The sequence below is a fragment of the Chrysemys picta genome, chromosome 4 (assembly GCF_011386835.1).
Source record: "Chrysemys picta bellii isolate R12L10 chromosome 4, ASM1138683v2, whole genome shotgun sequence".
Classification (NCBI taxonomy): Eukaryota; Metazoa; Chordata; order Testudines; family Emydidae; genus Chrysemys; species Chrysemys picta.
Window position 1 is genome coordinate 52,712,116 of NC_088794.1, and position 12,644 is coordinate 52,724,759.

Here is a 12,644-nt window from a genome sequence, read left to right on the forward strand (position 1 = left end):
CGCTGTAATGCCTCCTTCGTATTTGTGAATCAGGCATTGAGTTGTTATATGTTCCATGGTCTGTTCTGGGTGACCACATTCGCACATCAGAGAGATTTTAATTTTTCATTTGTGCAGCAAGTATCCTGCCATGATTTGTGCAGATGCCATCAGGGTTACTTGAACTGTGCATATATATGATAACTCCTGAAGGCTCTGAAGGAACCATTACAGCCTTCTGGGAAATAATGAGTTCTCACAACGATAGGAATAGTTACCTGGTAGACTGATACCATTACGGTGTCAGGTTAATAAGCACAAAACAATTTCCTAAGTAAATATTTACACAACGGTCAGTATCAATCTGAGGCTATATATTTTGCATGCACAGCAGGTTCATCAGTCAGCTGCATACCTGCTGTGGGGGGAATTTAACCAAAACCTGCAACTTCTCTTTGAAGCCATTACATGCCGTGCTACAGCAGCACTAGCTAAGGACTTGATCATGCCTACTAGGCACAGACCTGTGCTGGGGGCAGTGAGGAACTGCATTACCTCATGGGGAGCTCTGGCAGCAGGGCCGGCTCTACCATTTTTGCCGCCCCAAGCAAAAAAAAAAAAGCCACCCAAACTGCCGTGCTTCCTCCGCTGGTGCCTGGAGCCAGTCCTGTCTGGCAGGGATTCTGCCTCAGTGAGGGAATGCCTTCCAGAGGTCCCTTGCACATGAAGAGCATGCCTGCTGCTATACTGCCTTTATGGAGGGCAGCATACTCCTCTCCCTTGCACACCAGTCCTGCTGTGGAGGCTGGTTTGGAGAGTGGGCCAGGGCCTTCGTCCCAACCTCTCTGGGATCTCTCTGTGCACCTGTGTAGCCCTGAATCTGCAACAAGCACGTGGAGTTGTGTCGGCCATGCAAAGAGAAAAGGCTCTTTGTGCATGACTCCCCTTTAACCTGCATAAAGTTCACAATCTGGAACTGATAAACATGTGAGCAGGCTGATGCTGTGAAACTGTCCCAAGATGGAATTGTCTCAGGCAGTCCAAGATGCAGTACAGTTAGTGATGCAAAACTGTACAGTTTCAACCACAGTAATTCAGTTCCCTGCACTGCGATTGGTTGTGATGGGCTGATTTGTACAATCATAGTGGATTGCCATTGAGAAATAACCATACTATGTGAATCCCTGTACTCTGAGTGACAGATGGCCATTCTACAAAGACAGGGTTAGGCTGAGACTCCTGGCCTACTCGCATTGATGAGTGAGCAGTTACTCATGCAAATGACTTCAAGGGGACTATTTGGAAGAGCACCTCATCATCAGTGTGAGAAAGGGGGTCAAAATGTGGCTCTATATGGTTATTTCTCAATAAGGAAGAAAGGACCAAAAGGGTGATTTAACATTTCCCCGACTTCTGAAGTGTGACAACACTGTTTCATTAGGCCAGGAAATGTATTACAGTTTCTAAGGATTTTCTCTTAAGATACAAACTCCAATAATTCAGAGGTAGGAGCAAAAAGCTTTGCTTAGCCCTACCCTGTTAGGACTAGTTATTGCAACATTCCATACGGAATGGAAAATAACACATTGAGAATCCCATGAAATGGATAGGTCTGATAGGCTGGGTCGAAGACAGTGTTTGAATTTCTTGGCTACTGTAGCTTAAGCCAGACCTTTATTGTTATTCCAACACATTCTTTAATAGTTGAGAAGTGTATCATGAAGACTTATGCATAGTAAGATCAATTGGAACCTGCCCTCTTTTAACTCAAGACCACTATTACATATTAATGTTCCCCCGTTGTGTGTTTGTCTCCATTTACACTGATCTTTTCCTGTGAATAGCAAACTCGTAATTACACTGAGCCTAATTTCACAGGCCGAATTTAAATGATCAAGCAAAAATCCTCATAGCTACCAATATTCTTGTGTCTTCACTCATTTTATGGAAATCAGAATATTACATGGGTCAAAGAGAATACATTCTGTGCGTACTGCCCTGAGGCACGATTTTCACTGATTCACAGCATCCTTGTTTCATAACACAGGGAAATAAGAGGCTTCATAGCGTGAAATGAAAACTTCATCCTGAAATATTTAAACCTTGTTTGTGATTTAAAGAAATGTCTTGCAAAGTTAGCATAAGACACTCAGAAAAGGCACCAAAGAGTTGTTTCAAATAGGTTTTTAAACACAGTTCTTCTGCTCTTCACTTCAAGGCCTTCACCCATTCCCCACTCTAATGGTTTCAAAAGAACCTGGATCTGGTGACATTCAGAGCACTACAAAGTCCATCTATTTCAACAGGCATTTGGACTCTAATTCTGCTCCTGCTGAAGTTAATGTCAAAACTCCCATTAATATAATGGTGCAGAATCAGGCCATTGGTGAGGGTGATACTTGCGGGGTAGAGAGAGAGCTAGGGATGTTTTGTTATGGTTTTTTTGATTCAGTGCTGGCTTTATAGTTGTGTGAGATCTGCCACTGTTTTGCCACTGGGAGAGGGGTGGGGGGAGGAAGAAGTTTTATGCATTCTTAAATATTTACCAGGGTTCCTAGAGGCCGGGATAGGTGTCTATTTAATATGTTAAATTGAAATAAATAAATAAAATAAAATGCATTTTAGATTTCCATTTGTTACATTTCAAAGTACTTCAAGCAGAGTCAGCAAATCTTTACAGAACACTATAATGTAAGAGCTTACATTCTGCAATGGTCAGTGGCGGATAGGTAAGATAGAATCCCACCAGCTCAGCTGAAAGCTGATTAAGAAGGTAGCTGGAGATGGTGCCATTTAGGGCTGTACTTTGATTGCTCACCACATAAAACAAAGTGACAGCTTGGGAGACATTTGATGTGTTCAAAATCTGAAACAAAACAAAAGTAAAGAAACAGTGGGAGGCTACATTTCAACTCGTTAGTTCGCACATTTTATATAATCAGTCCGAATAACAAATCAGAGAAATGTTAACTGTGATCATCATTTTCTGTAAAAAGGATGTGCTCTGTTTAGCACATGTAGCTTCATTACTGAACAGAGGCAGGTGGAACAGGAGTAGCAGGGCTGGCTCCAGGTCTTCTGCCGCCCCAAGCGGCAAAAAAAAAAAAAAAAAAAGCCGATCGGCGGCACTCCGGCGGCAGCTCAATCGCACCACTCCATGCTTCGGCGGCAGTACAGTGGCGGGTCCTTCACTCCCTCTCTTCCTCTTCGGCGGCACTTTGGCGGCAGATCAAAGAGGAAGAGAGGGACTGAGGGACCCGCAGCCGAATTTCCGCCAAAGACCCGGACATGCCGCCCCGATACCGAACAGAGTGCCGCCCCTTTGTATTGGCCGCCCCAAGCACTTGCTTCCTTAGCTGGTGCCTGGAGCTGGCCCTGTGGACTGTAGCCCCGAGTGAGGACCAGAAATTCTATTCCTGATTTTCGATGGAAAAATGGCAAAAATACAAGGAGGGTGAGACTGATTATTTGACAGATAAAATATTAAAAGCCTTTACTATGGGGAAGTGGCAGCCCCCTCCCCCCCATGTACTCCTCAAGGGGCATCAGTCCCTTCTCTATCATCCTACTGAGGTGACATAAATCTCCTCCTCTCTCTTCCAGCTTCATGGGAAAAGGTCCTCCCCTTTCTTTCTGATCTTGCTGCTGTGTTGAATGGCTGTCTGCTCTCTTCCTCACCCCCATCTTGGAGCCTGCCTCTACCCATACTGTGTCTGGTATCTATGAGGAATACAGGAAGGAAAGAGGGGTGCTGAAAAAAGCTCTGTTGTACCTCCCTTCTCCTCCTATATTGCCACACATACCAGCCACAGACTAGGAGATTATTGAGGTATAAAAGAAAAAAAGGTTAACTTTACTGCTTTTATGTAGGTTTTGCTTTATGCTTATTCATATAAATAATCATTTGATTTAACTGCCTCTTTTTAGAGTTACAGTCAACACACAAAATGTGTCACAGTATAGTCACTTGATAGAATTCTCTGCTCTGATTATCACTGGTGATTCTACAGGATATCAAAAACACACAGGACTGTAATCAATAAACCCAATGTTTAATGTATTTATCACTAACACAGGCTTTATAAGGATATGAGTACACTTCAACATAAGCCTGGGCTTGAGCTCAGCTTAAGCCTAACTCCCCCATGCATGTACATTGCAATTGCTCAGACCTGAAGGCTGGAGGGTCGGAGCTCGAGTTAAGCCAGGACCCAAGGTCCAAACCCTATTGTTTGGCAGAATAGATGCAGCCCTGCTTGACTCAGGTCTCTGGAGTCAGTCGGAAGTATCCCACAGTTCCTTGGGACAATTTCCATAGTCCTTTCTATCCCAACAATCTGCAATCCACTCTATTGAAAACAGAAGAAAGCACACACACCTCGCCCCTTTGCGAATGGCAGTAGCTCAAGTCAGAGTTAACCCATTCTTCTCTGATTACCAATCTGCAAGCATACTATCAGAGAGCCTCCTGGGTTTGCAATGGAAAGTGAACCGATCAAGCCTTTTGTAAAGCTAACTGCTTCCTGGTCACAGGAGGACAGCCAGATTTTGGTGACTCTCTGGTGCAAGGTCAGTAAAACTGTGGACTTAAGCACCAGGAATGACCAAGCATTGCAGCAGACAGCTAAAAAACTGGCAGCTCTGTAGGTTTTCTAGACAGGTGATCATTGTAGGGAGCATATTTAGAGGCCAAAGAACAAATACGAGAAGACCAGGGACAAGAACTGAACTTCAGGCAACCTGCCAATAACATGCCCATTTTATGATTACTTTGACTAGATCCTGGGCACTGTGCCCAGTATACAGCCATCCATGTTTCATGAGGACCTGGTGAGCTGGGATGGTGCCCTGCTGGCCCTTGAAATCAGCATAGGAACTGATGGGAGCCAGCACCAGGCTCCCAGTCAGGAGCATGAAGTGACTCTTTTAACAGAACTAATCCCAGAGCAGTAACTACATGAGTAACTTTAGGCATGTGAGGACTCTCCACTCCCATAAATCTTTGTACGCTCTTTGCAGGATCAAGCCCATGGTGCACAGCACAGATTTACAAACACGGAGCATATAGGACATAAAGAAAGGTGATTCATTCCCTTGGTTCTGATCCTGCAAACACTTGCACATCTTTAACTTTACACACATGAATAGACCCACTGGTTCTTAGTCAGAGTGCCAGAAATGACATGTTCTACACTTCAAAGTTCAGTAACAATATAGAGAAAAGTATCTTACACTTTATTGGCAGAAGGAGGTTTGTTGGAGCTGACTTGTAATAAATACAAATAGTATTAGAATGATGACTCTACGTAAACCTGAAACTCAGTAAATTTTCAATTCAGAAAAGTGACATGAATAATGGTTTTTCAAATAATAAAACAGCTTTTTATGCAACTGTGCTTCATCATCTTTTTTCACAAATGTTGCATCCATAAGATCTTAGTAAAATGTAAAACAGCATACCTAATTTAATATCAAAATATAAAAACATTTCCAAAGTGACTATCAAGTTTATTGTGTTGACATTAACATAATGTCTACAAGCACTCTTAACAGCAGGGAATAATCATATGTGACTTAAAGATTGGCTAAAGAGGTTAAATTTTACCTGAACTGTTAAGTTGTTGCTAGTATTTAAGACCTTTCTTTCAGCATCCTCGAATGCTTTTCGTAACCGTTGCTCCATGGTCTGAACAAATTTGCATGACTGTATGTTGTCTGCTTGACCAACAAACTGCAGCTCTACAACAGGAATAGTATGTGTGAGTTTTAGTGAAAATATATTCCTAGTCTGCATAACTCCTATAGTGAGTCACACCAAAATGATAAATTTAAGAAATTAAACAAGAGATAGTAATATCATGTGAGGTTTGCTTATGTTTTTAAGCAGCATTATAAACAGTTTATCATTAAGATAAAATACAAGAATTAAAATCTGTGATTAAAAGCATAAATAAAAGTGATATGTATGATTGCATGTTCTTGTTCAAAGGCTAAGGGACAAACAAAAAGCATTTTAAAACATGAATGAAATCTTTAAAATCTTTAAGGATTTTAACCTCATAGGAAAGAAAAAAAATCATCATACAGATTCTCATTCTTTTTTCTCTGGATAATAATATACTCAACAAGATATTTGTAATATATTTTATATGCTTATGAAATCTCTTTGAAATTCAAAATGTGTCTTTACAGGCTGACCTGCTAGTGCAACACTTCACCTACTATATGGGGAATCAGTCTGGAGACACAAGGTAAGTATGGACCAATTCCCCCACATTCTCCTATTACTCTGCACTGAATATTGCAGTAGTGTTACAGAGAGGTTAAAATGATAACCCAGGTTTAGGATGTTTGGAATCCAAGACCCCAGTTGGTCCAGCAAGACCCTATATGCATATATGGGGCTCCCGGCATCATAGGAAATACATAATATGCTTCAGAATACATTTCACACATTTAGTTCAAGGTCTGAGGATTTCAAATATTTAAATGTATTGGGTCCAATTCATCCCAGGTGTAACTCCACTGTTTTCAGCGGAGTTGCACCCGGGATAAAGATGTCCCACCATTCTCACATTTAAAGAGATAGGGCACGGACAATGGGTACTCCTGGAGGAATTCTGTGCCACTGCGCATTGCAGAATTTTGCAGAAATTAACGTTGTGCATGCAGAATTTCATTTCCCCCCATAGAAATGGGCTGCAGTGCTGCTAGCCGCCACTAGGGGCCACTGGTTCCGGCAGAGCCCAACTTGTATATAGAAGACACTGCTGGGGGGAGGGAGCTAGAGGGTTTCTGGCAACTGCAGTTCCCAGCATGCTTTGAGAGAAGGAGAGGGCAGCACGCAGGAAACTCCATGTAAGCCTGGGACCGAGCATCAGGCTGTTTCTCCCTCTGTATCCCTGTGCTCTGGGAGGGAGGGGGATGGGTGTCTGGGCAAGGGGCCCTGCAGCTGAGCTCTGGGGAGGAGAGGGTTCGGGTGCATTGGCTACGGGGGGGGGGGGAGGAGGTTGCCCCAGGTGGTCTCTGAGGGAGAGGGGATGTGGGTGTCTGGCCCCCTGGTTGGGCTGGGGGGCGGGAAGAGGGCAGAGAAACAGGAACTGGATTGTCATAGAGGTTTCTTTAACTCTCTACTCCTGGGGGGAAATTTGTGTGTGCCCATATTGTTACAGACATACTTGCTGACAGGTATTTTGAAATAAATTAACAAAATAATTGAAACTGGTGTGATTATGTAGTGTTATTTTGACAAATAAAATTTGGAGAATTTTAAAATACACCTCTACCCCGATATAACGCGACCCGATATAACACGCATTTGGATATAACGCGATAAAGCAGCGCTCCGGGGGGGCGGGGCTGCGTGCTCCGGCGGATCAAAGCAAGTTCGATATAACGCGGTTTCACCTATAATGCAGTAAGATTTTTTGGCTCCCGAGGACAGCGTTATAGCGGGGTAGAGGTGTATTGTGCACAGAATGCCCCCAGGAGTAAATGGGACTGCACACATGGAACTGGGTACCAAATTTAGATCACTGTTTTCTCTGAGAGGAACTGATGTCTGAACTGACAGCAAGTTGTGTAGTAGGAAGAGAGCCTGAGACATAAGCCCTTGTATCAGAGGCCTGGTATGAGGCAGGACCTGCTCACAGAATCTGGCAAGAACAGGGCTGATATTGCAGAAATCCACATTCCTAAGAAGTGCTAAGTACATAGTACTCACGCAAACACATCCCAATATCAAGGATGGTACAAAAACATTCCCCAAGGATAACAGAAACACACTGACCCCTCCTAAAAGATAAGGTCAGGATGACAGTACATAACTTTTGTATTGGTATATAAAGATGTATCTCAGAGGGAGTGTCTTTGGTCAGCCTAGGGGACAGTGGAAAGTCCCGCCACTGACTGAGCTGTGTCCACTGTTATGGGCATACATGTCTTAGTCTCCTCAGAGAGTTCCAGGTGCTATTACCATGCTTCGTCGACAATAAATCTGGCTGGGCGCCTTCATACCTTAAAAGAGCTTGTGGTCATTGGGCGGTTCGCTCGAGGTCTGCTGTGCCAACTGTCTGTGCAGAGCTAGGACAGTACACAGGGAGAACACACACACACAACCAACTATCTAATCACAAGTTGTGCAACTGTTACACCAGATATGTGATTTTATTACTTGCCTGTTTTCAGTTGGAAATGGTATGCAGGTAATGGATTCCATGGTAAGGCCAGTACAGCAACAGACTGAAGATTTGGCACATGCTGCTTTATGTCCGCTGTGGTGTTGCTAATACCATAAGCAATGAGCATTTCAATAACAACAGCAGGTATAAAAACCAACCTCCCCTTCGTAACGTAGTAACCAACTGTCACGTTGTTTGATTGTTCCAGAATTTCAACCTAAAACACACAGGGAAAATGTCTTTTTTTAATTTCCATTTTAATTACTACGCTATTGGATTTTTTCATTCTGAATGGGATTTCCTAGAGGTTTTGCGTGTAATCTCCTTTAGGGCAGGAGGTGCAATATACAGTAATTTTAATTTTGAATCTAAAATCTAAAGTTCCCATCCTGAAAACCCTGATACACGAGTAACTTCACACACAAGAAGTTTCACTAAGTTCTCATGTGTGTGTCAATGTTTTCAGGCTCAGGACCAAAAGAGTGTAAGGATAAAATTCTTTACTGCCTGACCCCCTAACTTCACTTGGGGCTCTGTTCTATGTACTCAGCGCTCTCTCGACAGGCAAACCTATCATTGCCATCAGCAGAAGTTCTGGGCACGGACCATCTGCAAAATGAGCACAACAGTGAGCCACAGCAAAGAACAGGAATAGAGAAAAAAAAATGCCCCAAGAACGTACAATTTCTTGGGTTGTTAGGCTCAAAACTTGTGCCTAGCACTACATCAAGTTGGGCTCCTCCATTAAAGGGGAGAGGAACAAAACCCAGAAGGAAAGGAGTGACAGTACAGCTACTCTGCAGCCTGTATAGCCATCATTGGGAACAAGCTCTCTAAGCTCACTACTGCCATCTTCCCCTGCCTACTTAGCATGCGAAAGGGAAAGGAGAAATTTGTAGAGTTATAGCTCAACAACCAAACCGGACTTTCCACAATTTACTCAAATAGGATGATTTTTGTCCTTCCTCCATCATTTTTATCAATGTTCCCTTTTTGTGTCTTTACTTACAGCCAATATGCTGTAAGCAGAGCTGTGCAAAGAACCCCCTGTTTATAGTAATGGGAGCTCCGTCCCTCACTTTATACAGAATGTGGCTCTAACGGTCTATTTAATTCTGGGCTTACATTCCAGATAACCCAGAATTTCATGTCATTTAGATGGAAAGTAATGAACATGCCACTCTCATTTATTTTGGTAGAAATTGTTTTCTCCCAACTGCAAGGTTTTTTTGTCACTGTAGAAGCGAATGTATCAGGTACTAGGCTTCCAAAGTGGAGGATGGATTGACAGCAGTGACAACCCATTTACTGGCCATGCTGTTGCAGCTGAGCCGTATTAAGCTGTGGAAGTACTTGGCTCTCTACATGGCTGTACTCATTCCTGGCCTTCAAGAGGAAGAAGCTGCTGCTGTCAGTAGCCATCTCCCACAATGTGCAAAAGAGACAACTGCCTCTCTTCCCCCTTTTTACCTTTTAAAATAAAATGACAGCCACCATAAAAGTAACCCTAAAACTGTTAGAGCCCACATAGTGTTTGGGCCACCCCTTCCTTTCTTCCCTGGGAAAGTTACCAAAAGCCACGCACTTTTCCCCAAAACTGATTCCCACGTCTGCAATGCACCCAATTTCTGCAAATAAAATTCCCCACCTTGACTTGCCCACAAAGCAGCCCAATAAAGTTGCAGTCCATTTTTAAAAAATAAAAAAATCAGGGGCTTTTGTAGAAAAGACCATTTTATTTCTGGTTTAAAGAAGATTAATAGAAATGCTGTATCTTCAGAACAACAAAAACCTGACTGCAAATGACAAAGAAATACTATATACGCTCGTATTTACAGTTAGCCTGCTAAACTCAGCTAGAGAGAGTTATACAACAAACCATTACATCAGAACTTATAGAAAAACAAGTTAAATAAAATCTAACCATAAAAAGGAGAAACGCGAGCTAAAGTAAATCTTTGTCCCTTGAAATGCTGAATTGCCATTTGGACTTAATCATATCAGTGAAGTTCTCAGATGCATAGAGAACTGTATTATTTAATGACCAAAGAAAACTCTCCAAAACATATCAGTTTGCCATTAATTGGATGCACAATCAAAACAGTCTGTTGTTATTAAACAGTACTGATGTCATGAAAGTTTTGGGGGAAAAATTGATTTCTTCCTTATCTGTTACTGGCAATAAAATTTGAAAGCCTCAGAATGTGTCATTCTAAATCCTTTTTTTTTTAAGCTCCAAACACCAGTTTTCTGATTTTTTGTTTTTGTTTTTGGGTGGGGGCAGGCCTTGATGAGGTGAAAGAGAAGGAAAAAAATTGGGTAAACTATGGGGTTAAATATGCTAACTATTGTAGAGCCAAAAACAAGCCTGCCATGTGCCATGCATCTTGTCTCACACATTTGGCAGCCCTGAGATCTCTCACATCCAGCAGGGCTGCAGGACGGGCCTGCTGGCCATCACGGGCCATTGCAGCCCTGCTGAGCAACCAGCCAGGCAGCCTCTGCTTCTCATAACACTGCTCCCTCTGCTAGAGCCAAGTGGATAAGGAACCGTTGGGAAGAGAAGACGATGACTCCCTCAACCTCCCAGTAGTTAATACCATCTTTAGAATATCTAGCACCACTTCATGGACTGAATTGCATTCAGTACACAATTCCATCAAAGGGTACCTGGTTCTGCATATCACAATCGTAAACTACTGAGTTTTGTGGGTCTTGGAGGCCTTATGCCTTTTTGTTTGAATTGGGTCTAAGGGATATGAGATGAGATACAGGAGTTAGAAACTAACTAGGATGCCCTTAATTCATATGATTAAAAACACAAAAAAACAAAACAAAAAATCTTTCACAGACTACTAATATTCAGTACAAAAGTCCTTTTTTGGGGGGTGGGATGGGGGGAAGAAACTTATTTTACCATATAAGCTAACTAAACTTGCTTACTTGAGCGTTGACATTTTGGTTGAAAGCTTGTCTCAATGCTTGGGTGAGTCCTTTTGTCACATTCTCTTTTAAGGAATTGCTGATCAGCAGCCTTCTTGTGTTCAGGAACAGAACTGTTAAACAACACCAAGTTACACATTCGTTTGAAACATCAATATGCTGTTTGCTTGAGGGTTGGTTTATTTTTTTTCTAATTTTGATCACAGTCATTCGGTCATAACTCAAAGAAGATCCAGTAAGAAGCCATGCTGTGCATCAGGTACACGGAAGTTAAATACTGCAAGAGCTAGCCAAGGCCCAGAGTTCTCCAGTCCTCAGTGTACAAGGCCTATTTTGGGGGATCACGGGCTAACAGTTGCAGTATTTTTTTAAAAACACTGAGTTACCAACACGCTGTTGTTTTCAGGAGAGTACACTATCACCAGACTATCTGAAGACAGACTGATGGAGCATTCTAACACAATTGCTGTGGCATTGCCTCACAGGGCTCATGGTACAGGAAGGTTCAGGGAGGACTGTGTGGAAGAATATGCACTGCACATTTTCATAAAAAGAGGGCAAATTAATATTTCTACTTCTCAAAAGTGGAAACAAACAAATAAAAATGGCATTTCATATCCACTGTTACTTTCATTATAGAAATTGTCCAAACATTTGTTGATTAGTTGATTGCTCTGGGGCAAAGACTGGATCATTTACTCGTGGCATTTTTGTAGAATACTTTGCAGACAGACTAAGGGCTAGTCTACACTAGAAGTGCTACATCAACGCAGCTATTCCAATGCAGCTGTGCCACTCTAGCGCATCTGGTGAAGATGCTCTATGACGAGAGAGTATATGCATATCTTTAGAGAGGAGATGGCATTAAAGGCTGATAACAGGGGAAGTTCATTAGCATCCCCACTCCCTCCTAGAGAAGGTACATACAATGCCGCAACAGCACATACACAATTGTATTTTAATACAATATGCCCCAAAAGTATTAAACCTACTTCAATAAGGTTTATCTTAATTCAGTAAAGTTTATCTTAATTCCATAAGGTTGTTCAAGATATTACAGGATATTGTCAGTCTGTCACAGCTGCTGCACATGTTGTGTTAGTGCTGCAGATATTTAGGATCCTCAGACATAGGAATAAGGATATAATATATCCAAGAGATGATCATTTCCAGATTTCACTCTCCTGAGCCCCTCCCATGCCTGTATAAATTGGCATACCCTTTTATCTAGACCTCCCCCTTTCTTCTGTAACTCTCAAAGCTAAGTATCTAATGTGGTGATACACTATGCCAGTGGTTCTCAATCAGCGGTACACAAAGGTCTTCTGGGGGTACATCAACTCATCTAGATATTTGTCTAGTTTTACAACAGGTTAAATAAAAAGTACTAGCCAAGTCAGTACAAACTAAAATTTTATACAATGACTTTTTTATACTGCTCTATATACTATACACTGAAATGTAAGTACAATATTTATATTCCATTTGATTTATTTTATAATTATATGGAAAAAATGAGAAAGTAAGCAATTTTTCAGTAAT

General features: G+C 42.0%; 1 protein-coding gene across 2 annotated transcripts in view; it reads right to left on the reverse strand.

The window, feature by feature from the left end:
* KIAA1549L (KIAA1549 like) overlaps nt 1-12,644 on the reverse strand; it is a 200,608-nt gene that overhangs the window by 74,185 nt on the left and 113,779 nt on the right. For both annotated transcript variants that reach the window (XM_042857267.2, XM_042857266.2), the window contains 4 exons: nt 11,103-11,215; nt 8,157-8,376; nt 5,585-5,718; nt 2,683-2,845 (listed from right to left, as the gene is read on the reverse strand). In XM_042857267.2, the coding sequence (XP_042713201.2) occupies nt 2,683-2,845; nt 5,585-5,718; nt 8,157-8,376; nt 11,103-11,215 (630 nt within the window). The remainder of the gene's footprint in view (nt 1-2,682; nt 2,846-5,584; nt 5,719-8,156; nt 8,377-11,102; nt 11,216-12,644) is intronic.